The 26580-nt window shown below is 33.9% G+C and overlaps 1 protein-coding gene across 3 annotated transcripts in view; it reads left to right on the top strand.

The window, feature by feature from the left end:
- The window catches only part of PDS5A (PDS5 cohesin associated factor A), a 93068-nt gene that overhangs the window by 47520 nt on the left and 18968 nt on the right, over positions 1–26580 (top strand). For 2 of the 3 annotated variants that reach the window (XM_081146406.1, XM_081146407.1), the window contains exons 12-26: positions 1256–1407; positions 2800–2913; positions 4684–4765; positions 5966–6014; positions 6509–6648; positions 8913–9028; positions 11824–11929; positions 14375–14535; positions 17392–17515; positions 18321–18479; positions 21186–21254; positions 22381–22517; positions 25369–25492; positions 25635–25839; positions 26338–26452. In XM_081146406.1, the coding sequence (XP_081002532.1) occupies positions 1256–1407; positions 2800–2913; positions 4684–4765; positions 5966–6014; positions 6509–6648; positions 8913–9028; positions 11824–11929; positions 14375–14535; positions 17392–17515; positions 18321–18479; positions 21186–21254; positions 22381–22517; positions 25369–25492; positions 25635–25839; positions 26338–26452 (1853 nt within the window). Of the gene's footprint in view, positions 1–1255; positions 1408–2799; positions 2914–4683; positions 4766–5965; positions 6015–6508; positions 6649–8912; positions 9029–11823; positions 11930–14374; positions 14536–17391; positions 17516–18320; positions 18480–21185; positions 21255–22380; positions 22518–25368; positions 25493–25634; positions 25840–26337; positions 26453–26580 lie in introns of those variants that run through there. The other variant, XM_081146408.1, reaches the window with a different exon arrangement.

The following is a 26580-nucleotide window of genomic DNA, read 5'->3' as shown; positions in this document are numbered from 1 at the left end:
AAATAGTCAAAGGAAACAGTTATGTACCATGGATACTTGTTTAACTTGTTTAGCTATATCAGTAATTCAGACTTTTGAAGCATTTTCCCCTTGACTTTAATTTAAATGAAATTATACTCTCCTTAGTGGTTACTTGGTAATTGGCCCACCCCAAAGCCCACACACAACCAGTTTAAAGTATTTCTGTTTATGTTATTTTACTCCTTTTTCTGTCTATGTTTATAGTTCCAGAAAGAGGAATGAATGTTCCGGAGACTGTATATGTGATATCATACTAGCACTTACTGGACATTTTAGGTGTAATAAATTAGATGACCTTGTGTATAGCCTTTCTGAAATTTGTTTTCTCTGTAAAATGTAAGGACAGGACTTAATCTTAGATTTTATTGCTTAAATTATTTGGTTTCATGTAAGAAATGTCAAAAGCCATCTTTTACCTGTTGTATAGGAACAAAGTTTTAATTCCATCCACTACAAAAATTGTATAAGGGAATATTAATCTAAATAAACTAAAGCTAGTATTCTTTGATTTGTTATTGAGACAAAAACGTTTTTTGGTTATTGCTTTTATTGCACCTTACAATCATGGTTCTAACTCTACATTTTTATAGTCTCCTTTTCTGTCCACTATCCTCCTTCCACCTTTCTTTCCAACTAGTAAACCCTCCCAAACTAGAAGTTCCACAGAGTTGTTCCCTAACTAGGATGTGGTGGCTAGGTAAATCATTTGCCCTCTGAATCTATAAAGTAAGGAACTTCGCTTAAGATGATCACTAATGTGCTTTCCAATTTAGTATTCCAGTATCTCAGTACTAAATTTTGCTCTTGTTCTGAGCTAACATCAAATAGGATGTAACTAGGATAAATGATTCCTTTTTTGTTTACAGGGTGCATAACACACTTTATTTGACCTTTTAATCGCTTCTAAAACTTGGCCAAATTTTTTTTAGACAGAATTGAATGAAATCCTCTGTAAGATTTACCGTTGCTTGGCTTTGAGGGAAATAAAAAAATTGGCAGATGACTTAGCAGTATTTTCACTGGATAATTTCTAAAGTAGCCTGATTTCTAAGTCTGAGCATATTCAGAATCGTTGGTTAAGCAGTTTGTCTGCCTCTTATGAAAAATAAATATTGTGCAAGTTTTTGTACATATAAGTCTAATTATGCAAACTAGTAAAAGAATTGGCAAATTTTGCAAATAAGTATACTGAAGTTTGGTATCTAGCTCATCCAATAAACTTTATACTTTCTAGTGGCGAGTAAGAAAAGAAGCTATGATGGGTTTGGCTCAGCTTTATAAGAAATACTGTCTTCATGGTGAAGCAGGAAAGGAAGCTGCAGAGAAAGTCAGCTGGATAAAAGACAAACTTCTGCATATTTATTATCAGAATAGCATCGATGACAAGTGAGTAATATGTTGATAGACTGGTTGAATATAAAAGTGCTTTTAATTTTTAAAAAAATTCAATTTCTGTTTAATTTTTTGGTAATTCTAAGTCTAGAAACTATTTTCTGTGTATTTATACATACTAGGTTTAAATAAGACTCTAGCCAAAATTTTAAGGTAGCATAGTAATAGTGAAATAGGCATAGGCTTTGGAGTCAGATTAGAGACCAGATGTTCATTCTGCCCTTTATTAGGTGTGTACTCTTGCACAACTGACAACTTCTTTACCACTTCAGTTTTATTTAGAAAGGAGTAATAATAAAGCCTTCCTTAAAGAATTGTCATGCGGATTAAATAAAATAATGAATGTAAAGACCCTTGACCTATGCCTGGCAATACAGCACTATTTAATAATTTCTAATTATTATTTTTTCTTCTTGCAATACTGTAAGTACCAATAGAGGTGTTACTGTTTTTAATTGAGGTATAATTGATATAATTATATACAACACAATGATTCTATATTTGTATATATTGTGAAATGATCACCACAGTAAGTCTGGTGAAATATTTATGCTTCATACATAGTTACAATTATTTTTTTCATGTGATGAGGCTTTACCTTGTTTTTATTGTGTGAATGTTGCTTATTATTCTATATTGGATTGTAATAATGTTTGGTGTTTGCAAAATACTTGGAAATGTGTTATTGAATTAGATTGACTACTTTGCATCACTGGATTTGTATTTTATTAATTAATGAAGAGCCCTTGTATTATCTTATTCTAGTGATATTGAATAATAAATATAAGCTTAGCAAGACTGGAAAGAGGAGAGATCAGATGTATACAGGAAAAGCTAAATTTTCAGGAAATAGTATGAAGGAAGATCCCCCTGATTTTTCTTAATGACAACATGAGAAAGGATCTGAACTGTAATCAAAGGAATTTAATGTGGGGGCTTTTTGAGCATTAGCTATTCTTGAGATCATAGTTTTATATATGTAGTGTTAAGTAATTTGTTATAATTTCAGACCATTGGAAGAATAGGTAACTTAGTATCCTAGCACCTTGTGTTTAGGAAAAACATATAACCCTTTTAGAACACCTGTTTCATACTGACCAAAAGTAGAGCCACAAATAGCTACCATAGCTCTAAATATTAAAAAAAAAACCACCACTGTACCTCCAAGGAAAAGAACTGATCACTGATCACATACTGATCTTTTTATTGTATTTATACACATTCATATTACCATTGGTATGTTATCTTTGCAAGATGTAGTTAAAATACAAAATGGCTATTTAGAAAAAAAAATAATAGTGTTATTTAGGGATTTTTTTTTATTTCATAGACTAGAGAAAAATCTCTTAGAGTAATTTTGTTTTTTGGTATTTTTTTGTTTCATAGGCTATTGGTAGAGAAAATCTTTGCTCAATATCTTGTCCCCCACAACCTGGAAACAGAAGAGAGAATGAAATGCTTGTATTATTTATATGCTAGTTTGGATCCAAATGCTGTCAAGTAAGTTACATTTTAATGATTGTTTGAATTATTTCCTGGAATTTCATAAAATTACTTTATCTGATCTAATTAATTGTTTTGGGGGTTGTTGCTTCTGGTTAAATCAAGAACCTCAGATAAATATATAGAGAGAAATTTTATAAGATCAGGTTAAGTCAAAAGCAAGAAGATTCCTATAGGCATAGGCATATTTGGCAACTGAATCAGTAATATGGTTTCGGGGATCCAAATAACTTCCCATGTCAAAATTATCTTTTGTCCACCTGTTGACTGGAGTCTAAATTACACTGCTGGAGCTTTACCATACTAAACCTCAGACTGGTTCTTTGTCAGGCAAGATTATCCAGATCAGCTCTATGTAGAATGTCCATATACATATTTTCTTTCATACCTTTTGAGAGTGATTTGAAGACATTGGATTCTTTTATCCCTAAATACTTCAGTCTGTATCCCCTAAGAAGAAGGATATTCTCGTATATAACCAGAGTACCTTATCAAAATCAAGAGGTTTAACATTGATACAATATTATTTTCTAATCTAATGTGTATCCTGATTTCCTCCATTGTTTAAATAATGTTCTTCATGGATATTTATTTTCTCTTTGTAGGTTTACACATTGCATATTTGGTTGTCATGTCTCTAGTCTCTCAATATGGAATCATTCCTTGGTCTTTCTTTGTCTGTTATGACTTTGATGGTTTTTTGTAAGAATTTTGAGCACGCCGATTATTTTGTAGAATGTTCCCTCAATTTAGGTTCACCTGGTATTTATTAGACTGAGATTATGTTTTTTCAGAAAAAATTCCACAGAGGTAACATTGTATCTTAGTATATCATGTTAGGAGGTATTAGTTATCCTTATTAAAAACATTTGCAAGTGGTTCCTAATATTCACTCTAGGTAGTAAACCCCTGGCCTAAAGTTTTGGTCTCTGTGTATATTACAGAATATTTGGCAAAGAATACTCAGGGATAGACTAATTTCTCAGAGGTCATCTGGGCACCTGAAAATCTGCTTTCATGGAGAGAAGAGTTTAGAATAAACACACTCAATTTATTTATTATTATTATTATTTTTTTTAATCCTCAACTGAGGAATTGATATTTTTCCATTGAGCATGGGTTGGGGGGAGAGAGAGAAAAACAGAAACCTCGATGTGACAGAGACACATTGATTGGTTGCCTCCCACACGCCTCCTAACTGGGACAGGGGTCAGACCTACAACCCAGGCATGTGCCCTTGACCAGGAATTGAACGTGCTACCCTCCCATGCGCAGGCCAATGCTCTAAGAACAACACTTGACAGGGCTAAACACACTCAATTTAAATGTGTCACCTGAAATCTACATTTCTAATAAATTCATATTTTGAAATAGTCTCCACCATTTATGCATGCCCCTTAGCCTAGCATGAAAAGGCCACCATTTGATCCCTTTCTATAGCATAGGCCATGCATTTTTATAACATTCTATCTTTGTTTGTACCAGAACATTTCTAGCTACCTCTGTTTAGAATGCCTTTCCCTTCATTTACCTGACAAGATGCTATTTTTTCTTCTAAAATTCTCAAATATTTTCTCTCATAAGAAGCCTTATATTTACCATTTTACATTAAACTACCTTAATACTTATAAATTTTCTGGTGCTTAAAATTTTAGGCAGATGTAGAAGAATGATACATCTACACCATGCAATAAGAAAAGTAATAAAGTTGAGTAATTACCAGTATTATATTATGCACTTTTTTCATATTTATAACTTTATTTACAGAGCTCTCAATGAAATGTGGAAATGTCAGAACATGCTTAGAAGTCATGTACGAGAACTCTTGGATTTGCACAAGCAGCCCACAGTAAGTTCTGACTTGTTTAAATTCAGTGTTATAGTCATTCTTTTTTCTGTAGTTATATATAATGAAGCAAGCAAGCATCTCAAGTGTTTTATTTTCCAAATGTCAGTTAAACGTAATCTCCAGTTATCCACACTAAATTTCCACTTCAGATGAGTGTAACAAAATCTTATTTTCCACTACGAAGAAAGAAAATGGTGTTTTCTGGTTTATCAAGTATTTATACATGGTTTATCAATCTTCAAATAATTAGAATTAAACCTCAAGATAAAATTATATTAGAAGTAATAATTATTTTTACTCCATGATTTTTGGTCCTTCAGTAGAGAATCAGTATCACATCAGCTGTCAATCCTATAAATATGCCAAAGTCAAATTAATGAAGAAAGATGCCCAACATTCTCTGGAAGGTAGAGGAAAGAAATTTAATAATCACTTAACATACTTCTAAATGTGTTTGCTAGAATACATGCTCTTAATCAGGGAACCATAGAATGAAACCTTTCAAGGGCCCATGGACACTAAAGCAAGAGTTGGCAGACTTTTTTTGTAAATGACCAGGTAGTAAAATTTCAGCTTTGCTAACCACACACTCGCTAGTGAACTTTAAACTCTGACTTTGTAGTGCAAAAACAGATGGTCCATGCAATCAGTTTACCAGTTTCTGATCCAAATTACTCAAGTTTCATACAAATTTAAGTCATTCTTTATTGTAATGGAAGAAAGGGAAGCACATTTTGCAGGGGAGGTGATTTTCTGAGGTTAAGTAATGGGCCACAAAATAACTAAAAGAACTCTATTCAGGAAGAAAACTCTTACACTCTTCACATTATTAGTTAACTCTCTTTGGTGTATGGTTTCATAGTAATTTTGATATAATTGTTTTATATCAAAGTTATCCTAGTTCAATCTTCTGGCAAGATAATTTCCCTATGAAAATTACATACTCTAAATTTTTAAATACCTGTTCCTGCTGACATCTCCTTTCCTTCTGTTTGTCCTAACTTAATAATTGTTGCTGCTTCACAATTTTTTGTTACCAATTTAGGGTGTAGATTTGATAATCCTAGATATGGTAATTTTCTAATGGGTAAATGGTGATTTTTTTTTTAACTTTAAAAGTATATCTAACACTGAGCATAGATTTTCTTACAGAAATTTGTTTGCACATATGACTTCTTTTGGTTTTGTTTTAAATTTCAGTCAGAGGCTAACTGTTCTGCCATGTTTGGAAAACTGATGACCATAGCAAGTGAGTATGTTTATTCACTCAGTAGATATATAATAAACATCAAAACAGACACATAATTTACCCAATGGGACTATCAATTTAATCTAAGTAAGAGAAAATGGGCCTTTTCTTAGCACTTTTATTTCTAAGTACCAGTTAGGCTGATTTTCTCTTGTTGGCTTAGCATTATTTATTTATTTATTTTTAAACATCTGTGTCTTTTTTTTTTAATATATGTTTTTATTGATTTCAGAGAGAGGAAGGGAAAGGGAGAGAGAGAGAGAAACATCAATGATGAAAGTCATTGATCAGCTGCCTCCTGCACACCCCTTCCTGGGGATCAAGCCCACAACTCGGGCATGTGCCCTTACTGGGAATCTAACCATGATCTCCTGGTTCATAGGTCGAGCCACTGGGCCACGCTGGCTAGGCTCAGCATTATTTTTAAGACCACTTCTTTTTAGCTTACTGGAGTAGTTTTCTTATATAATATTGATTCTCTTTTAATTTTACAGAGAATTTGCCTGACCCTGGGAAAGCACAAGATTTTGTAAAGAAATTTAACCAGGTTCTTGGTGATGATGAGAAACTGCGGTCTCAATTGGAGTTATTAATCAGCCCAACCTGTTCATGCAAACAGGCAGATGTTTGTGTGGTTAGTAAATTATACTTTTACATTTGTTCTTCTATGCTTATAGAAATTTATATTTTATTAAAACCTGCTTTACAGAGATTATTTTATTTATGTGAATTTACCAATATTGTGAGCTCTGAATTACTTAGGGAGTATATCTGTGGTCAGCTTAGTTCTCGTTACTTACCACTCTTTAACCAAATTCCAGGAAAAACACTGGAGAACTAAGCCAGGGAGATTGGTCCTAGGAATTGAACAAGCTAAAGTGCTTTGTATTTGGTAGACATTCGTTAAGTAAATAAGAAATTTCTAATGCTTGTATGTTATGCATCTTCTCCCATTTATTAGTGTGGAAATAGCAATTGTCAATAAACCAGCAATGGTTACATTGCTGTATATGTATTTATAGATAAGGTAATTCCTATTTATGCTTTTGTCTTCATTCTATTCTTGGACTCCTTATTTTATAGAAAACCAATATTATTGAAAATATCAGGAAGGAAAACTTCTTTCATTCATTTATTTAGCATTTTATGAAACAGTTCTATGTTTGAATTTCTCCATAGCATGTACTACTAATGTGATCTTTAGTAAGTTCTTCAATATTTTTGAGCCTTGCTTTTCTCATCTATAAATATTAACACCTTCATAGGGTCATTAAAAGATATATATCTCCTAATACATGGCCCTTTACTGCCCTTTAGGATTTAAATAAATTGTATTTCTATGGTATTACACATATATAACAAATACTGTGATGGGACCAGGCCTTAAAAGATAAGAGGAAGAAAAATTCATATATTTATGTCTGACTTTGTTCTAGAAAGAATTAGGACGGGATAATTATTTAAATATGTGATAATGTATAAGGACTATAAAAGATGTATATACACAGTTGTTTGAGAGCATGGAATAGGTATTTTTTATTCAGTCTAGGGATATAGGATATCAAGTAGATCTAAAAAGACCAGTAATTATGTCTAGTAGTATTGTTTATATACATAGGTATATTTTATATAGCCATGAAATGGAAGCAACCTAGGTGTCCATTGATAGACGAATGGAAAAAGAAAGTGGTACACACACATTGGCCTATTACTGAGCCATGAAAAAAGAATGAAATCTTGCCGTTTGCAACAACATGGATGGACCTAGCGGGTATTATGATAAGTGAAATAAGTCAGAAAAGACAAATACTGTATCATTTCACTTGTATGTAGAATCTAAAAAACTAAACAAATGAACAAACAAAACAAAATAGACTCAGAGATACAGCGAACAAACTGATAGTTGCCAGAGGGTTGGGGTGGTGGGCAGATGGGCAAAAAGGTAAAGGGGATTATGAGGTACAAACTTAAAACATAAGGCATGGAGATGTAAAGTACAGCGTAGGGAATATAGTCAATAATATCACAATAACTGTACAGTGACAGATGATTACTAGACTTTTCAGGGTGATCACTTAAGGTATATAAATGTCAAATCACTGTGTTATACACCTGAAACTAATACAATATTGTATGTTAACTATACTTTAAAAGAGGTTTGTATTTAGAAAAAGCTTATAAATAGAAGGACTATTTGTTATTGCTTTATAGTTTGAAAGCACTTTAATATGCATTATCTTGTCAGCTAAAATTTACATTTACTCATTAGAGATACTCAGTTAAAAGCCTTGTTGTTAAATTTCTTTCCCCAGTGCCCAGCATATTGTAACTTTGACCTTGTCTTTAGGGAATTCAGTCTCTATTATCAGTAAGTCCTATATTCTTTAGGCCCTTCCAGCAATACCTTTCTTTGTAGGATCTATTTGATGTAATGCCACCATATTCAAACTCAGCTATGTCCTTCCAGAAATGAAAATCTTTATAAATATGTATACACTTATGAATCTATCTCTTAAAAAAAATTACTGAAATAAAACACATTATTCTGTCAAATTATGAAATAAACCAATAAAACATATCTATGATAGTATGCATTGTTTTTTCAAAAGTAGAGCATTAAAAATTATTTATTAAACTATAATTTAATGGGAGAAATATGAGACAAAGGCATAAATCACACCATGTTATCTCCTTTTCATTGTCCACATTCCAGATTTTGCAGTGATTGCCTAAGGAGTGTATAATTTTAGTAAGAGTCTAAAGCAGAAGCTTGTTTTGTTGTTTTTTTTACTTCTGCTGGTTCTTAATCTTTAAATGCTTTTGATGCCTACAATCATATTTACTTCGAAAAACCTGAAAGTGAATCATACTTACTGTAAAACTCTTTCCTTTTTATAGAGAGAAATAGCTCGGAAACTTGCAAATCCTAAGCAGCCAACAAATCCTTTTTTAGAGATGGTCAAATTTCTGTTGGAAAGAATTGCACCTGTGCATATTGATTCAGAAGCCATAAGGTAAGCTAGGAAATACATTTACTCGAAAATAAAATATAATCTGAAACTACAGTGTTATAAATTTAAATTCTTGGTCCCTAAGTGGACCTAAAATGGTTCCCTGTATACCTTTCTAATAGAAGCATACGTCATTCAAGTTGAAAGAAGGGCCTGTTCATTTTCCAGTCTTTGGCTTACTTCAGTGCTTTTTTATTTTTTTAGAGTTCTTGTGTTTATTTGTGCTCATTAAAGAAAACCTAGAACATAAGAACAGAGAAGAAAATTTAAATCTATAGACTATCAATCAACCTTTGAGTTTTCTTTTTCTTTTTTTTTTTAAGGAATGAAATCTTGCCCTAGCTGGTTTGGCTCAGTGGTTAGAGCATTGCCTGGCGGGCTGAAGGGTCCCAGGTTCAATTCTGGCCAAGGGCACGTACCTTGGTTGCAGGCTCCATCCCTGAACCTGGTCGGGGCTCATGCAGGAGGCAACCAATCGATGTGTCCCTCTCACATCGATGTTTCTCTCTCTCCCTCTCTCCCCCTTCCACTCTCTCTGAAAAGCAATGGGAAAAGTATCCATGGGTGAGGATAAGAAAATAAAATGTTTTTAAAGTGGAAACTCAGGCTAGAGTTCCAAAGAGGGACTTAAAGGTAGAGAGGGTGAAATGCCACCCATAAGTAAAATAGCATCCATTAGACTTAGAAAAAGGAAAAGCATCACAATAGCCAGAACAGTTTCTTTCTGGTAGCAAGGACAAATCCAGATTACTGTTGATTAAGAAGGGCATGGATCCTGCCCTGTGTGGTTCAGGCCATTCAGCATCGTCTCATGCACCAAAAGGTCTCCAGCTCACTTGCCAGTGAGGGCACGTCCCCAGGTTGCAGGTTTGATCCCAGGTTGAGGCGTGTGCTGGCGACAACCAATCAATGTTTCTCCCTCACACTCTCTGAAAAGTAGTGGAGGTGAGGATAAAAAAAATTTCTCAATACTAGATACTTGCCTGTAAGAAAGTACAGACTGCCATAAAGACTTTGTAGCAGGTTTTTATATCTTTAAACTAGAAATACCCTGAAGCCTTTCAGTTAGTTGGATAAACATAGTGTGATAGATCTATACAATGGAATACTTCTCAACAGTAGAAAGGAACAAACTACCGATTCTGCCAATACCAGTGGAGGAATTACAAAGCCATTATGTCACATAAAAGATGTGTGACACAAAATATATAAAATTCTAGAAAAGATAAAATTAATAGCAAGAGAAAGTACATCAGTGATTTTCAGCTTGGGTGAAGGGGATTAACCACAGAAGGGACATAAGGCCATTTTTTCTGGCTGTAATAAAAAAGATTAATTGGTAAGAATGTGAAAAAATTAGAAGCCTTGTATATTGCTAGTGGGAATGTAAAATCATGGGGCTAGTTTGGAAAACTGTTTGGCAGTTCCTCAAAAAGTTAAACATAGAGTTACCATATGACCTAGCAATTCCACTCTTAAATATATGCCCAAGAGAATTGTAGATAATATATCTATACAGAATCTGTATATGAATGTTTATAGCAACATTACCATAATAGCCACACAGCAATAATAACCCAAATGTCCATCAACTGATGAATGGATAGATTGTCTTATATACATATACTGGAACATTATTCAGAATTAAAATGAGTGAAGCACGGATACATGCTACAACGTGGGTGAACTTTGAGAATGGGGTAAAATCTAAAATTAGATCACGGTAATGATTGTACAACCCTTGAATATACTAAAAACCATTGAGTTACACATTTTAAATAGGTGAATTGTATGGTATATAAATTTCTTTTCAAGCTAATGTTTATTCACATATCCAATTTGTTTTATAAAAAATGCGTTTATTAATTTGATACTGAAGTTTTTAAATTTTTGTGATGTTAAAGGGGTAATGAAAGTACTAAAAGTGTTTTAAATTTTAACATCTGTGCATTATATATATACTTGTACTTAAACTTTTTTCTTAATAATTTTATTAAAATGTGTAATACCAAAGGGGAAAAATTTTAACCTAAAACTTTTCTGATTAGCTTCCATTTTTTGAATATTGACTATGTACTAGACCATTTGCTGTAATGATTTACTGTTCTCAAAAGAAGGTAGTACTTTTTTCAGTTTACTGATAAGGAAACAGTCTCAAAACTAAAAATCACATCTGCTTTTACTTAAAATAGTACCATGTTACTACAGTCTGATTTTTATTGACCAAGTAATACACTAGTGGTGATTAGGTATATTAGAAAAACTAATTCCATGATATTGGACAATTAAATGGCTTTTCATTGGTGAATCTGTTTATGAATGTAACATGATGTACCTGATGAATTACTTCTTTGCAGACATCTCTAGAATGGAATTACTAATTCAGCAAATTACTTACCAGTGATTAATTGAATGCCTTTGCCCATGTATTTGTTTGTTGCTTTGAGTGAATTATCTTTTGTCCATTTAGCAGCTGTTTTCTAAAAATTGTAAATGATCTCTTTATATATGAAAATTAATATTAAATTGCTTATACTTACATTTCTAACGTGTGTCATTTAATTTTAGTTTTGTTGTTTTTCAGTAGAGTTATTACACATTGAGTTCAAGGGTGTAGGGTAATAAACTGAAAATAAGCTCAAAGTAGAGAGCAAAATTTAAAAAGTTACAAAGTAACTTTTCCTCCCAGGAACAGATTTTAATCTGATGTTTAGATTCTGTGTATGTCCTGCCACAATGCAATTAGGACATTTACTAATCTAGTGGTGTTACTAATTTAGATTTTCTTGTATTAATAGTGCACTGGTAAAACTGATGAACAAATCAATAGAGGGGACAGCAGATGATGAAGAGGAGGGTGTAAGTCCAGATACAGCTATTCGTTCAGGACTTGAACTTCTTAAGGTATTTTTGAAACAATTTTGTCTCCAGGCATTTCAGTAATCACAATTTTTTTATTATTAAAAATTTTTAATGTTGATATTATTGCAGACTTCCCCCACCCCACCCTACCCTCTTTGCCCATCTCCACCTACCCCCATCTCACCCCTCTTTTAATCTTCACCACACTATTTTCCATGTTCATGGGATCTGCATATATATGTTCTTTGGCTGATCCCTTCAACTTCTTTATCCAGTCACCCCCACCCAACTCCCCTCTGGCTCCTGCCTTTCTGTCCCATGTATCCATGCTTCTGGTTCCATTTTGTTCATCTCAGTTTATTTTGTTCATTAGGTTCCACAAGGAATCACAATTTGAATGTTGTTAAGGATTTGCAAGAGTCAGGCTTTATTTCATTGAAAACTATTCAAAAGATTTAAAACTTTGGTAGAGGTAATATTTTATGAAAATAATATATGGTTTTACATTATAATAATGTAATTATTTTACATTATAAAATAACATTTTTGGGTTTCTGCTTTTTCATTCATCATTTGCATGTCTGCTGTGCTTTTAACAGTATGTGTTAAATTATCTAGTACCTTTTTAAAAACCTGCATCTGGGGTAGTAGGACGCTCACAGGAATATTACATGACAGCATCTGTCTGATCAAGGAATTTTTAAACAATTGGTAATTGTAATTGATGCCAAATATTCAGAGAATTGAGCAACTAGTAAGAGGTCAGTCAAGACTTTGTAGAAAATATATGACTTAATCTAGGGGGAAAACAGCATCATCAAAGAGAATAAAATTTGGCGTATTTTAGGGATAATTAGGAATCTAGCCTTCCTAGGGAAAAGGATTGCTCTGAGGAGTAATGGGGGACGAGGTTGGTTCCAGACTGTGGCGTGCCATTGGGGCAGAAAGTTATTATTAAGGCTTTGTAACCTTGCTTTTAATATGATAACAGTGTTTGATAGAGCTTTTATTGGATGAAGTAAAGAGAAGAAATGGAAGGAAACGACATTTTTAGACCACTACAGCATATAAACTAAGGGAGAAGAGACAAACCAGTGCAATGGGCATTAGAAAAGAGGGTTGTTTTGGAATGGTCTTAAATATTATTCATGGAAATAATTGATATGCTGTTTCATGAGAAATACCTTAATTATATTTTTAATAATAGGGTTATGTTTTTAAATAGTTTTAAGAGTGAAATCATCTTTAAAATAAACATTTTGCCCGGCCGTGCATGGCTCAGCGGTTGAGCGTCGACCTAGGATCCAGGCGATCGGGGTTCGATTCCCAGTCAGGGCACATGCCCGGATTTCGGGCTCGAACCCCAGCAGGGGGCGTGCAGGAGGCAGCCAATCAGTGACTCATCATTGATGTTTCTATCTCTCTCTCTCCCTCTCCGTTCCTCTCTCTGAAATCAATAAGGATATATTTTAAAATAAACATTTTTTAAAACTTTTTTAAAAATTCATTCTTTTAGAGAGAGAGGAAAGAAGAAGGTGAGAGAGAGAGAGAGAAACATCCATGTGAGAGTGAAACATTGATCCACTGCCTCCTGCACACCCCCTACCAGGAATCGAGCCCATTACCTGGGCATGTGCCCTGACTGGGAATCAAACCAGCAACCTTTTGGTGCATGGGATGACACCCAAAGATTAACATTTTTAATAGGTTGTTTGATTTGGTTTTTTACATTTGATTCTCCATTTTTTCTGTAAGTAATTAAAACCTCATAACTAAATATTATCACTGTAAAACTCACCAAATGGGACAGTCTCCACTTAATTACTCATTAAATAAATGATTATCGCATAAGTTAATGAAGACTATATATTCCATTACCTCTTCTCCCTGCCTCTCAACTTTAACCCTTATTTCCAATATTATGCTAACTAAATTGTTTTCGCTTCATGGAAGATAAACTTTGTAGACATGTGTAACTTGCTATAAATTCCTTAAGGATAGGCTGGGATTTAGGTGATAATAAGTAGAAAATAATTATTTATATGTCTGTAGTCAAGATTAAAAGTTCACAATAATGGCTTCTTTGTTTATAGTTATGATAAGTGAACATTTTGTGATAGATTTCACTTAAAATATTTCCTTATAGAGTGTCTTTTGCTGTGAAATAAAGCTCTGTGTTAGCATTTTGTTCAAATCACAACATCATACACCATAAAAGAGGAGCCACATTTTCTGCATTCCCACTATCAGAATAAACTAAGAGATTAAGAAGAAAATAGGGTAAGGGCTGTATATCAACTGTCTTAAGGAATCTACTTCACAATATTTATGTCAGCGTCTCATTAGCCACACCTAACTACTAGATAGAAATCTTAATTCTGTGTAGCTAGCTTATGCAGCCCATATTTTTAAATCATGTTTATAGTTATATTCTTTTAATGGATTAAAACCATTGTCTGTGTTCTAAATCTGTATCTGTTCCTCCAGGTTCTGTCTTTCACACATCCTACCTCGTTCCACTCTGCAGAGACTTATGAGTCCCTGTTACAGTGCCTCCGGATGGAAGATGACAAGGTAGCAGAAGCTGCTATACAAATTTTTAGAAATACAGGCCACAAAATAGAAACAGACCTGCCCCAGATACGATCGTGAGTATATTTTTTCTCATAGTAAACACAAGTTTTCTAAGTGTGGGAGCCGTAGGATCATTGTTTCCCTTTCACATAGGAAGACAGGAGAGAAGAAAGACAACTTTTATTTAGAAGCTGCTTTTCCGTATTCTTTGTTTCATCTTTTCTCTGCCTCATTTCTCCCCTACCATTAGCATATAGGTGGAGGAACAAACTGAAACTTTGTTTATAACAGTATGATTTTAAAATACTAATATTAATCAAGAGTTAGCACAGAATTTAGAATTTGTGATTAATACATTTTCCTAATCTATGTATGTTCACCTTTTTCTCTCCAACTAGTTATAAATTCAATAACTCCTACCTTCATATCCCACCACATAACAGGATAATCAATTAGTGGGCTTAATAAAATATTTTGTTAGTTGCATCGTTGTTGGCAGTGGTGCTTTTATTGTTTTGATCTCTCCCTCTGGATAACCTCCCCTCTCATAAGAATGAAGCACATTTTGTATTTTCACTTTGGCATCTTAAAGAGGTTTCTTAGGATCAAACTTGTGCTGAGACTATGTTTAAACATCAGATGTGGGAGATATCTTTTGGAGGAAGAATACTATTGCTGATAGGTGTTGAATCAGATGTTCAGAGTATATGCAAATAGTTTTTGTTATATCCAAATCAAACCAGTTTTTCCTCACAGGGTAATCATAGAAAAAGAAGCCTCATGGCTTCTAAGGTTTTTATTAAATTTGTGAACAAATAGTTAAAATTGAGAAATAATTCAGTACTTTTGTACATTCTCTTTATTGTCAGTGCTGTACTGGCTAATATGAAAGAATTACCAGTCAGTCCCTGCTCTCAAGGAGTTTATAGTCTAGAGATAAGACTCTTTATATCTGTACATTATAGAAAAAAATCATTGACACAGTAGGATAGTTTCTCGTTTTTCAAAGTAGGAAAATTTGTACTTTTAAAAATATATATATTTTATTGATTACACAGAGAGAGGAAGGGGGGGGAGAAACATCAGTGATGAGTCATTGATCGGCTGCCTCCTACATGCCCCCTACTGGGAATCGAGTCCAAACCCCAAGCATGTGTCCTGATAGTGAATCCAACTGTGACCTCCTGGTTCATAGGTCAACACTCAACCACTGAGCCACTCCGGCTGGGCTATACATTTTTTTAAGGTAAAGGATTTACTCATGAAGGAATTCTGTCCCAAAGGAAGTAGTGGGAAAACGGGTATAGGTGAAATAGTTTACTTCGGACACAAAGAATAAAACCTTTTTCTAAAAGACTAATATGGAAGGAAGGAGAGAATCACTGAAAAACAGAAGCACAGCGCTGTAGACCTCAGTAACAGCCCTGATGGCATCATGGAATTACAGCACACCAGAAAAGCAAGAAGAAAGGTTGAAGTTCATTTATATATTATCACTTCATGAGGCTGAGAAGAATTAATAATGCATTTAACAACAATTGGGACAACACATCTTTCTTTGTTACTTGTATTATTTACAACAACTATTCTAGTAAATGAGTTTGTGAAAGAAAAGACTTAAGCACTACTTCATCAAGGAGGCTATTTGGGCATGGAAATCCCTATCTCATAATTCCAAACCTACATGGAGATAAACATGGCATATTCATATCAAATCAGACCTACACTGACTAGCATATGTTCCCATTTTTTTGTTGTTGAGGTACATGACATGGAGTCTGGGGTATTGCTCTTTAATGCCTAGCCTTCCATTATCATAAGAGGACCCTTTGTTACCACTGTATTTAATACCACTGACCTTATAATCTATAAAATAGGATAATTGCATTAAATGTATGATAAGGTATCTTTCCTTAACTTTTTATTTTGCTTTATAGATTTTTTTTCTCGTTAGAAAAATACATATATGTTCATTGTAAGAAGCTGAAACTTTTAAAATTTTAAGGAAAAAAGTCACTATTAACATTTTATATATATCTTTTATGACTGTTTTATCTTTCTACTTGATGTGTATATCTATTTTTTATAGGTTGATATAAACATGCTTCTTTCTCATTCCACTTTTCCCGTATCATCAACATTTAATGCTTTAAGACTGTAATAATGTATTTCCACATTGTCCCATAAAAAGATTGTTTTACTTTGACCTTCATTGTCAGTACAGAAGTGAAGTGCATGGATTTTGGAGCAGAAATGCTTATCTTCAAATTCCAGCTCTGCCATTTCTTAGCTCTGTTACCTTAAGAGGCTTTTTGTGCTTTATTTTTTTCATATGTTTATTGACGGTGATAATCCTCTTGGAGTGATTGTGAGGATTAATTCATGTAAAAATACTTAGAATCGTAGTTGGCATAAGTACTCAATAATTGTTAGATGTTTTTATTACTCTTCTACCAATATGTATGTGTCTGTCCTTGCATATAGTATAATCACTTCAGCTTTTTAATAAAACTTGGTCTTTTGCTACTTTTTCCCCCCCATGGCTACTTTAAAATAACTGAAGATGATTGTGAAAGGGAAGTGAAAAATTAGTGATATCTACTTAGAAAGTAAATGTAAAAATACAGCATGGGGCAAGTTTGAGATTATAAATTAAGGGTGGTTTGTTTATTTCTCCATATTCACGAGATGGCTTTAAAACAGAAATTGTCCCCTGAAGTAGCCTTTTTCTTGAGGTATTGTATTTCTTGAATTATACTTGGGGACAGAGAAGGAGCTTTATATCTTTCTGTAGAGCTGGTAGTTTTTAAGAGGACTTTTCTACCAGCATACATCCAAATAGTTATGGAAGAGGGCTTAGGAGGCAACCAAAAGAACTACTTGTAGTTTATAGGCTTTTGTTTTTTTTAACTATGATTTATTTTTTACAGGACTTTAATTCCTATTTTACATCAGAAAGCAAAGAGAGGTACTCCACACCAAGCAAAACAGGCTGTTCACTGTATACATGCCATATTCACAAATAAAGAAGTCCAGCTTGCACAGATTTTTGAGGTATATATAATATGTAGGGTGTGTTTATGTTGATTTTTATGGTCTGTGAAGGTAGGGGTTTTTTTTAGTTTTTTATCCCACCCTAGAATATAAATTCCATGGGAGCAGGGACTCTCTCTGTTTTACTCAGCACTATATTCCCAGCCTTTAACTCAGATTATATGTTCAAATACTACATATGGAAGGATTTTTTGTGTGTCTGTATTAGAACATTTTACTTAATTTTAACTTTATTGGCTCAGTCATCCATTTATCCTCAAAAAGTATTAGATGACTTTGAACCACCAAGTTTAAAGTACCTGACACCCTATCTGAAAATTAGTCCTGTTGGCTTTTCCTTATGTATGATTCTTGTCCTGATTCCACTACTAGAAAGGTATTCCTATTATCATAAATTGGATACAATATGAATAGGACCTGGTAACTTCTGATTTTTTATGATTCATGGTCATTTAAAATGTCCCCACAGGATAAAAAATCCACTAACATAACAAACCTGTTGTAAGTGGCTCAAAAATAATGCTGATTTGATGACGCAGAAATGTTCTTGTTTTCACTTCTACCTTTTGGGCTTTTTTCCCCCTATTATCTATTTTCTGTATTCTTTAGACTTGTTATAACAATTTTAGTAGGTGAAATAAGAATCTAGTGTCTAATATGGCTGAAGTTATTTTTGATCATATCATTAGAACAGATTTGTTTGAGCATGAAAAATTCAGAAGGACTTGGGAACATTTACTCTTTCCATAGAATGTCTAGCTATTTACAAAACAAACTAGTAATTTTGACTCTTTTATTTTTATAGCCACTCAGTAGGAGTCTGAATGCTGATGTACCAGAACAACTTATAACTCCATTAGTTTCATTGGGCCACATTTCTATGTTAGCACCAGATCAGTTTGCTTCCCCAATGAAATCTGTAGTAGCAAATTTTATTGTGAAAGATCTGCTAATGAATGACAGGGTAAGTTTCTCATTTAATTAAATTTAGAATCATGAGATTAAGACTACTATCTACATCTTTATCACAGAAACAACATTTCTGCTTCTTTCTATATATAATTCTCTTTCCCTGTTAAATTATTGTATGTTTTCCTCCTTATTTATTTAATTTCCAAATGATATTCGGACTTCCGTTTAGCTGTTACTAGATATTAATGTTTAAGAAAGAAAAAATGAGAACATGAGATGGATGAATTATGAAGTAAAAAATAGAAGTCAAATGCTATTATCCTAACATTTGAAGGACAATTTACTTGAGTGCCAGAATTTTGTTTCATCAAACATTGTTAAAAATGTAAGTGGAGCCCAGGCTGGTGTGGCTCAGTGGTTAGAATGTCAGCCTGGGCACTGTAGGGTCACAGGTTTGATTCCGGGTGAAGGGCATATACCTGGGTTTCAGGTTTGCTCCCTGCCTCCAGTCAGAGTGCATGCGGGAGGCAGCCATTCAATGTGTCTCTCTCACATCTCTCCCCCTCTCTCTCTTCCTCCCTCTCTCTCTTCCACTCTCTCTGAAAAAACAATGGAAAAAATATCCTTAAGTGAGGATTAACCCGAAAAAAAATTTTTTTAATGTAAGTAGAATTGTATTTGACTAGGATTTTGAAATGTAATTACATTGCACTTTGGCACTAGATTTATGTATTCTATTTTAGTTATTGAATTTTTAAATTGATTTTAGAATGAGAGGAAGGGGGGTGGAGAGAGAGAGAAACATCAATTTGTTATTCCACTTATTTATACCTATATTGGTTGCTGTTTGTATTTGCCCTGACCAGGATCCAACCTGCAGCCTTGGTGTATCGGGATGACACTCTAACCAACTGATCTAACCAGCCAGGGCTAAAGAGTTATTTAAGAAAGACAAACCAGTCTTACCTATTGGATCATTGTGGGTGCCTTTCACTTCAGAGCTAACTTCCCCAGTTTACCTAATCCTTCCACATTGTCTGATGTCTTCGAGCCCTCAATATCTGAACTTAGAAAGAAAGATACTTGGCAGTACACTCCCTCCTCCTTTCCCTTGCCCATTTGGATGTAATAGACAAGAATGGAAGAGCATGGCCAAAGTCTCTTTCCTGTTCCACATTTTCATGCTGTTCTTTGCACTATTGCTAGATGTGGCTGGCAACAAATGTGAAATTTAAGGCACCTCTTGACTTAATTGTTTGATGTATCCTAATTTAAGATGGCTCTTTTTTGTGTGATAAATATACATAAAATAAACTTTGCCATTTTTACCATTAAGTGAACAGTTCACCTATGCTATATTCACCCTCATTCTTGTTCTTTTTGTTGGGTGTTTTTCTTTTTAAAAAAAAACAAGTTTAATAATGTGTATATACCTCCTGTATACATGGGAGATAATCAGGAAAGCCAAGTAACTCTTCCAAAATGGCCCAAGGTACCACCTAAAATATGCACCCACATTGTTGTGTAACCATCACCACTATCTACTTCCAGAACTTTATCATCTCAGACAGAGACTCCGTATTCACTAACCAGTAACTTCCCATTGCCTCCTCCCCCCTAGTCCCTGCTAACTCTGTTCTACTATGAATTTCCCTTTTCTAATACCTCTTACCATACAATATTTGTCCTTTTGTGTCTGGCTTATTTCACTGATTATAATGGTTTCAAGGTTGTGTTACAGTATGTATCAGAACTTTATTTTATGCCAGAATAATAATCCATTGTGTGTGTAGCCTACATGTGATTTATTCATCTGTTGATAGACACTTGGATTATTCTACCTTTTGACTATTGTGAATAATGCTAATATGAACATCTGAGTCCCTGTTTTTAAATCTTTGGGGTATATACCTAGGAGTGGAACTGCTGAGTCACATGGTCATTCTATGTTAAACTTTTTGGTGGATCACCAAGCTGTTTTCCATTGCAGCTCTGCAGTCCCACCAGCAATGCACAAGACTTCCAATTCCAATACATCTTTGCAACACTATTTTCTGGTGTGTTTTTATTAATAGCTATCCTAGTAGGTGGGAAGTATTATCTTGTGGTTTTGATTTATGTTTCCCTAATGATGTTAAGGGTTTTTTTTTTTTCCATGTGCTTATTGGCCATTTTTATATTTTCTTTGGATATTCAAAGTCCTTTGACCACTTTTAATTGGGTTGTCTGTCATTGTTGAGTTACAAGAATTCTTTATATTTTTGGAGTATTAAAGCCTTGTCAGATATTTTCTAAATCCAAGATCATGAAAATTTCCCCTTTATCTTCTGAGAGTTTATTAGTTCTTGAATTAGATCTTTGATCCATTTCAAGTTAATTTTTGTATATGATATAAGGTAACAACTTTATTATTTTGCCTGTGGATATGTAGGTTTTCTAGTACCATTTGTTGAGGAGACTCATCTTTCCTTAATAATTGATCTTAGCACTCTTTTTAAAAATCAGTTAACCATATATGTGAGGGTTTACTGGGCTCTCTGTTTCACTTCATTGCTCTAAATGCCTATACGTAATATCAGTACCAGCCACACTGTCTTGATTCCTGTAGACCTCTAGTAAGCTTCAAAATCAGGAAGTTAGAGTTCTTCTCTAAGCTGTGCTTGGTGACTTCCCTATAGTACTGTATTGTTCAACATGAAAAAAATGAGCAAAGCTTTAAAACTCTTTCTAAAAATTAAATTTGTTCAATTGATTACAGTCAACAGGTGAGAAGAATGGAAAATTATGGTCTCCAGATGAAGAGGTTTCCCCTGAAGTACTAGCAAAGGTAAAGGTCTTGGTCTTGATAATTTTTATGTTGAAATAATGAACATTCATAGATAGCCTTTTTTTCATCTAATAGTTAATCATTTTTAAATGAGGTGCTTTATTTTTAAATCAAAAGTATGTTTCTCAAAAGAAATTGTAGTTGTCATTGAGTTATTTATATATAGATATATGTCTAAATCTTGTGTAAACCTTCCTGCCTGCTAAAACAATTTCTGTGAGGCTGTTTTACTCAGAGATTTTTGCAGACTTGATGCTCAAAAACATCAGGAGGTCTAGCCTCACCACCACTGTCTAACTACCTACAAGCATATTAATATTAACTTGTCAAAAACAGATGGCTGTCATCGAATTGGTAACTTTCAGTAGATGTGAATTGTACTTCATAAAGCTGATTTTTAAAGTGGTAGTGTTGGGATTTAAAACGACTTCTCCATTATCTTCCTTGATAATCTGTTTCACCTTGTGTAACTTCATAGTCGTCATATATTCCATCAATTCCTTTTTCCAAGTTGTCAATAATATAGTCAGTAATACCTAGATCCTTTAGCTAGTGCTTTCACATATATTGGTAACAATCTTTTGAGTATAAGTCGCCATGTAATTATAACCACAAGTAATTATGGAATCTCCTAGGGTGGTTGCTTTTTTTTAATCAGAATGTTAAGTGAGACTGCATTAGACTTGATGGTTTTGCCAAAATAGTTTTTCAGTACTACAAAAAATATTCCAGCCTATCTAAATAGTTATAGTTACTTTTAATCACTATAATTGGTATAGTTTATTTTAAACAGTACATTTTCAAATAATTTGAAAACATTGGGGAAGTGTGAAAGGCCTGAGTTCAGGAGCCAGACCTTGGGCAAGCTATCTGTCATAATAATGTCTTAGTTTCCTTACTGTGGAAATAATACTTCCCTCATAGAGTTGCTTGGAAAGTAAATAAGTTAATACATGTACAGCCCTAGGAAAAATGCCTGGTGCAGATTAAACAGAATAAATATTAGTCCTTATTGTTATTATTCTACAGACTTGTCTAATAAAACATGTCTGCTGGCAAGGAATCTCACTTATTTAATTGGAATTTTTAAGTTGCTTTCTTTTTTTAGCATGTTAATATTTTATAGGTACAGGCAATTAAACTTCTGGTAAGGTGGCTGTTGGGTATGAAAAACAACCAGTCTAAATCTGCCAATTCAACTCTTCGGTTATTATCAGCGATGTTGGTTAGTGAGGGTGACCTGACAGAGCAGAAGAGGATCAGGTGAGATTTTTCTTGCTTTTTAAATTTTTTAGCTCAAAATGTTGGTAGAGCTTACATAGGAATTATTTACCTAATTAATATTGAATGTTGTAATTGTGCTGTGTACTTTGGAATCAGATTTTATATACTCACTTGGGGTTTATATCTCAATAGTGATGGTATATTTTACTTCACTCCTGGAGACTGAACTCTTCCCAGTAAATTTTTAGACATAATCGCTATAGTAATGTTACAGTTAGCATCAGCATTTGGTTCAGTTAATCATTTGTTGAATTACTGCTCTTTGCAAAACACTGTGAAAAGCATTGTAGCAAAAACAGATAAGATTCAGTTCCTGCCTTCAGGGAACTTACCCGTAGTATAGTGATTAAAGAAGTGGAATGACTTGGTACCATGAAAGGAATAAAAATTGCAGTGGAGGTTCAAAGAAAGAGTTGCAACCTCCTGGTAGATTGCAGAAGACTATACAAGGTTCTACAAATGCAAAATAAATGTTTTCAGTTCTACACATTTTTACTTCTTCAAATCTGTGAAATCACCATCTCTCCTATTCTTTTTAAGAGGAAAATAAAAGCCAAAGTTTTTATGATCCTGGCTTATTTCAAATTCTTGATGTACTAGGTTTCTAAAGCACCAACAAAAATAACTAAAGAATTCTACTTGAGATGCATTCCTGCTTTAAAATTGGTGTTTAAGGACAGATTTCATTATTCATTTATGCATACAGTATTTATTGAGTACTCTCATATCAGGTACTGCTATGCTTTTCAAACATGCAAAATTCCCTCCAAGGAATATGCATTCTAGTGGAAGAGATAGGAAATGAGCAATTATAGTAGAGTTGCTGCATGCTTTGATAAACTGAAGAAAACCATGAAAAATTATTTTTAGCATAGAATAAGCCAAGTATAGCTTTGTATGAACAGATTGAAGATTAGAGCTGAGTTAGGAATAATGAGTAGTTTTAAATTTAGGGAAACTGTACAGTGCATGGCAAAGGCTTAATAAAATTACCTCTTACAAATCAATGATAAATAGGCAGGATCTTTAGTGGAGATGAAGACTACGTTGTACCAGTTTACCTTTAAAAATGTTTAATGTCACTAAATACAATTTAAAATTAAGTGATATATCTTGCCTATCAGAATAGCGTGTGTGTGTGTGTGTATTTAAAGCAATCATTGTTACGTGGGATCAGGGAAATGGGATCCCTCATTACTCCCGTGAGTATATATTGGCACAGTCTTGGCAGGACAGTTTGGCATTTTGTGTCTAGATCCTTAAAAATGTTATCTTTTCACTCTGTTTTTACACTCATGAAATAATAAAAGAGTCATACAAAAAGATACATGGGAGAAAAAAGACACGCAAACGTTCTTTCCAGCTTTTTTATCATTGCAAAAGATAGAGGAATGGTTAATTATGGAACACAAATATCATAAAATATTAGGCAGATCATAATTAGATTTTACATACCTATGGTATAACTTGGGCTGTAGAATCAGAAACTTAACACATTCTACAGTCCTGACTGTGTAACTTTTATCACTTTTCTGAGCCTCAATTTCCTCATCTAATGGAATGAAAATTAAATAAGTTAAAGCCTGTGAAGTGTTTCTCATGCTGCCTGACACAGAGAAGCGCCCAAATAGCAGCTTCTTTTTTTTTTAAATTCCTAAATCATTGCCTCAGAAGCCATTTAAGGGTTCCTCATTGTTACCGTGCTCACTTTGACAGTCTTGTTATCCAGGAGTGCCATGTTTTCCCCTCTTGTATGCTACATAATAGTCCCTTGTAGATTCAGACCAGATTTCCACATTTCCTACAGCCTTCAAAGCCATGCTGTGTTCCACATAGAAGTTGAAGAAAGAAGATGGTTCTTACATCCCATTCAGTGTCACTTTTTACTATTTAGGTGAAAAGTCCACTGGGCAGAGGGAGGTGGGAGTGCATGGACCTCCCAAGTTCCCTTTTAAAACTTAATGGTGCAAAAGAAAGTCTCCCCCACGGAGATTGGTGCCTGAGATAGACACTGGCTCTCATCTCCATGTCCTTTCCTTTAGATTTTTTTCTTCTTAAGCCTTATCCAAGGATACTTTTTCCATTGATTTTTAGACAGAGAGGAAGGGAGGGAGGGAGGGAGGGAGAAAGAGAGATAGCGATATGAGAGATACATCGATTGGTTGCCTTCTGCACGCTCCCCAACCAGGGCAAGGGATCAAACCTGCAACCCAGGTCCCCACCAAGGCTCTAACCACTGAGACACATCGGCCAGGGTGGTATCCTTTCCTTCTGGGTATTTGTCTGATACCTCCCCTTTTCTGGTACAAATCAATTTCTAGTTTTTAGCTCCTCATTTCATCAAACATTTCATATGTAGGCTGAAGTGAGATTTCTGTTACATGCTTGTATACATGCATTTGCATTTAAAAATAGTTGGAAATAGATTTTTAAATTAATGGGTGATTTTTAATTTGAGGTCTGTTTTTTTTAAATCAGATTTTCTACAGAGAATGTGAATTCCTCTTAACATGAGAAATATAGCTCCTAATGTTCTTCCTAGAGCTGCAGTTATTGTGGTTGTGATTGTAAGCAGAGTTTCTAAGCTGTGATGGAGGATCTAAGCTAGAGCATAATTAAAAATGAAGGCAGATACATTTATTATCAGATAGTCACAATAATTTGAGCCTTTTTACCTGTGTTGAGTCCAAGGATTCAAAGTAGCTTTCCCATATTTGTACATTGTGATTGTAAGTATAAATTATGCTGAAGATCTTAATAAAAAAGGGATCAGGGAATTTTTATGAAAGATAATGGTTATAGGAAATGTTTATTTCTTTTTTGTTTATAGTAAATCTGATATGTCTCGCTTGCGATTAGCTGCTGGTAGTGCCATAATGAAGCTTGCTCAGGAACCTTGTTACCATGAAATTATAACCCCAGAACAGTTTCAGCTCTGTGCACTTGTTATTAATGTAAGTAACGATCTTATTTTTGTCAATTACTTGGCCTTCAAAATTAAATACATTTACTTTCTATGGGTGTAGATCCATTAACTGTATGGATATGTGCACAAAGGGATTGTATTTAAGTATTTTTGTTTTTATGCTGCTGTAGGATGAGTGCTACCAAGTAAGACAGATATTTGCTCAGAAACTGCATAAGGCCCTTGTGAAGTTACTTCTTCCATTGGAGTATATGGCGATTTTTGCCTTGTGTGCCAAAGATCCTGTGAAGGAGAGAAGAGCACATGCACGACAGTGTTTACTAAAAAATATCAGTATACGCAGGGAGTACATTAAACAGAACCCTATGGCTACTGGTAAGTAACTTTGAAAGTTTCTGGTGTGCAAATGTATCTTATCAAGATATCATTGAGGGGGAGTATTTTATATATTTCTGCTGTCGTTTATAATAACACTGGGATTTTTATAGAATGCTATCTTTGTAGTTCTGATGTACTAAAAACTAAAGTTCTGGTTTCTGAGTTCTCTTTATAATGCATAGTACTGTTTGAGGAAACTGCATTTTTCGTATAGGATCAGTAGTATGGCTTGATTAGAACACTTCGCTCAAATGTCAATGAGTAAAAAATTATTCTAGCTTTGCCAGGGACCCTCTGTGTCATCATATTTATTCTTTAGGTTTTATAGCCTTTAAAATAGAAATAAAAGTATTTTAGTATTAGGTTTTATGTTGTCTGTAATGTAGAATAACTGGGTGGGGAGGAATGGAAATGGAAGTGGTTAAAATGCAAAACTAGAGAGGGATTTTATAAAAACTTTTATTACTGTTGTTAATAATAATGCTTTCACTTTAGAGAAATTATTGTCACTGTTGCCTGAATATGTAGTTCCATACATGATTCATCTGCTAGCACATGATCCAGATTTTACAAGATCACAAGATGTTGATCAGCTTCGTGATATTAAAGAGTAAGTCATGCTGATTTTCAAGAATTCTTATTTTTACTTTTTAAAAAATGCTAAATTGTTTTTACTATTCCCATTAGAATAAAAACCTTTTTATAGTATTTTTTTTTTTTTACTGATTGTAGTAATAC

Source organism: Miniopterus schreibersii (genome assembly GCF_964146895.1).
Source record: "Miniopterus schreibersii genome assembly, chromosome: 1".
Classification (NCBI taxonomy): domain Eukaryota; kingdom Metazoa; phylum Chordata; class Mammalia; order Chiroptera; family Miniopteridae; genus Miniopterus; species Miniopterus schreibersii.
The sequence above is the reverse complement of the archived record's forward strand: the minus strand, read 5'-3'. Positions and strand labels throughout refer to the sequence as shown.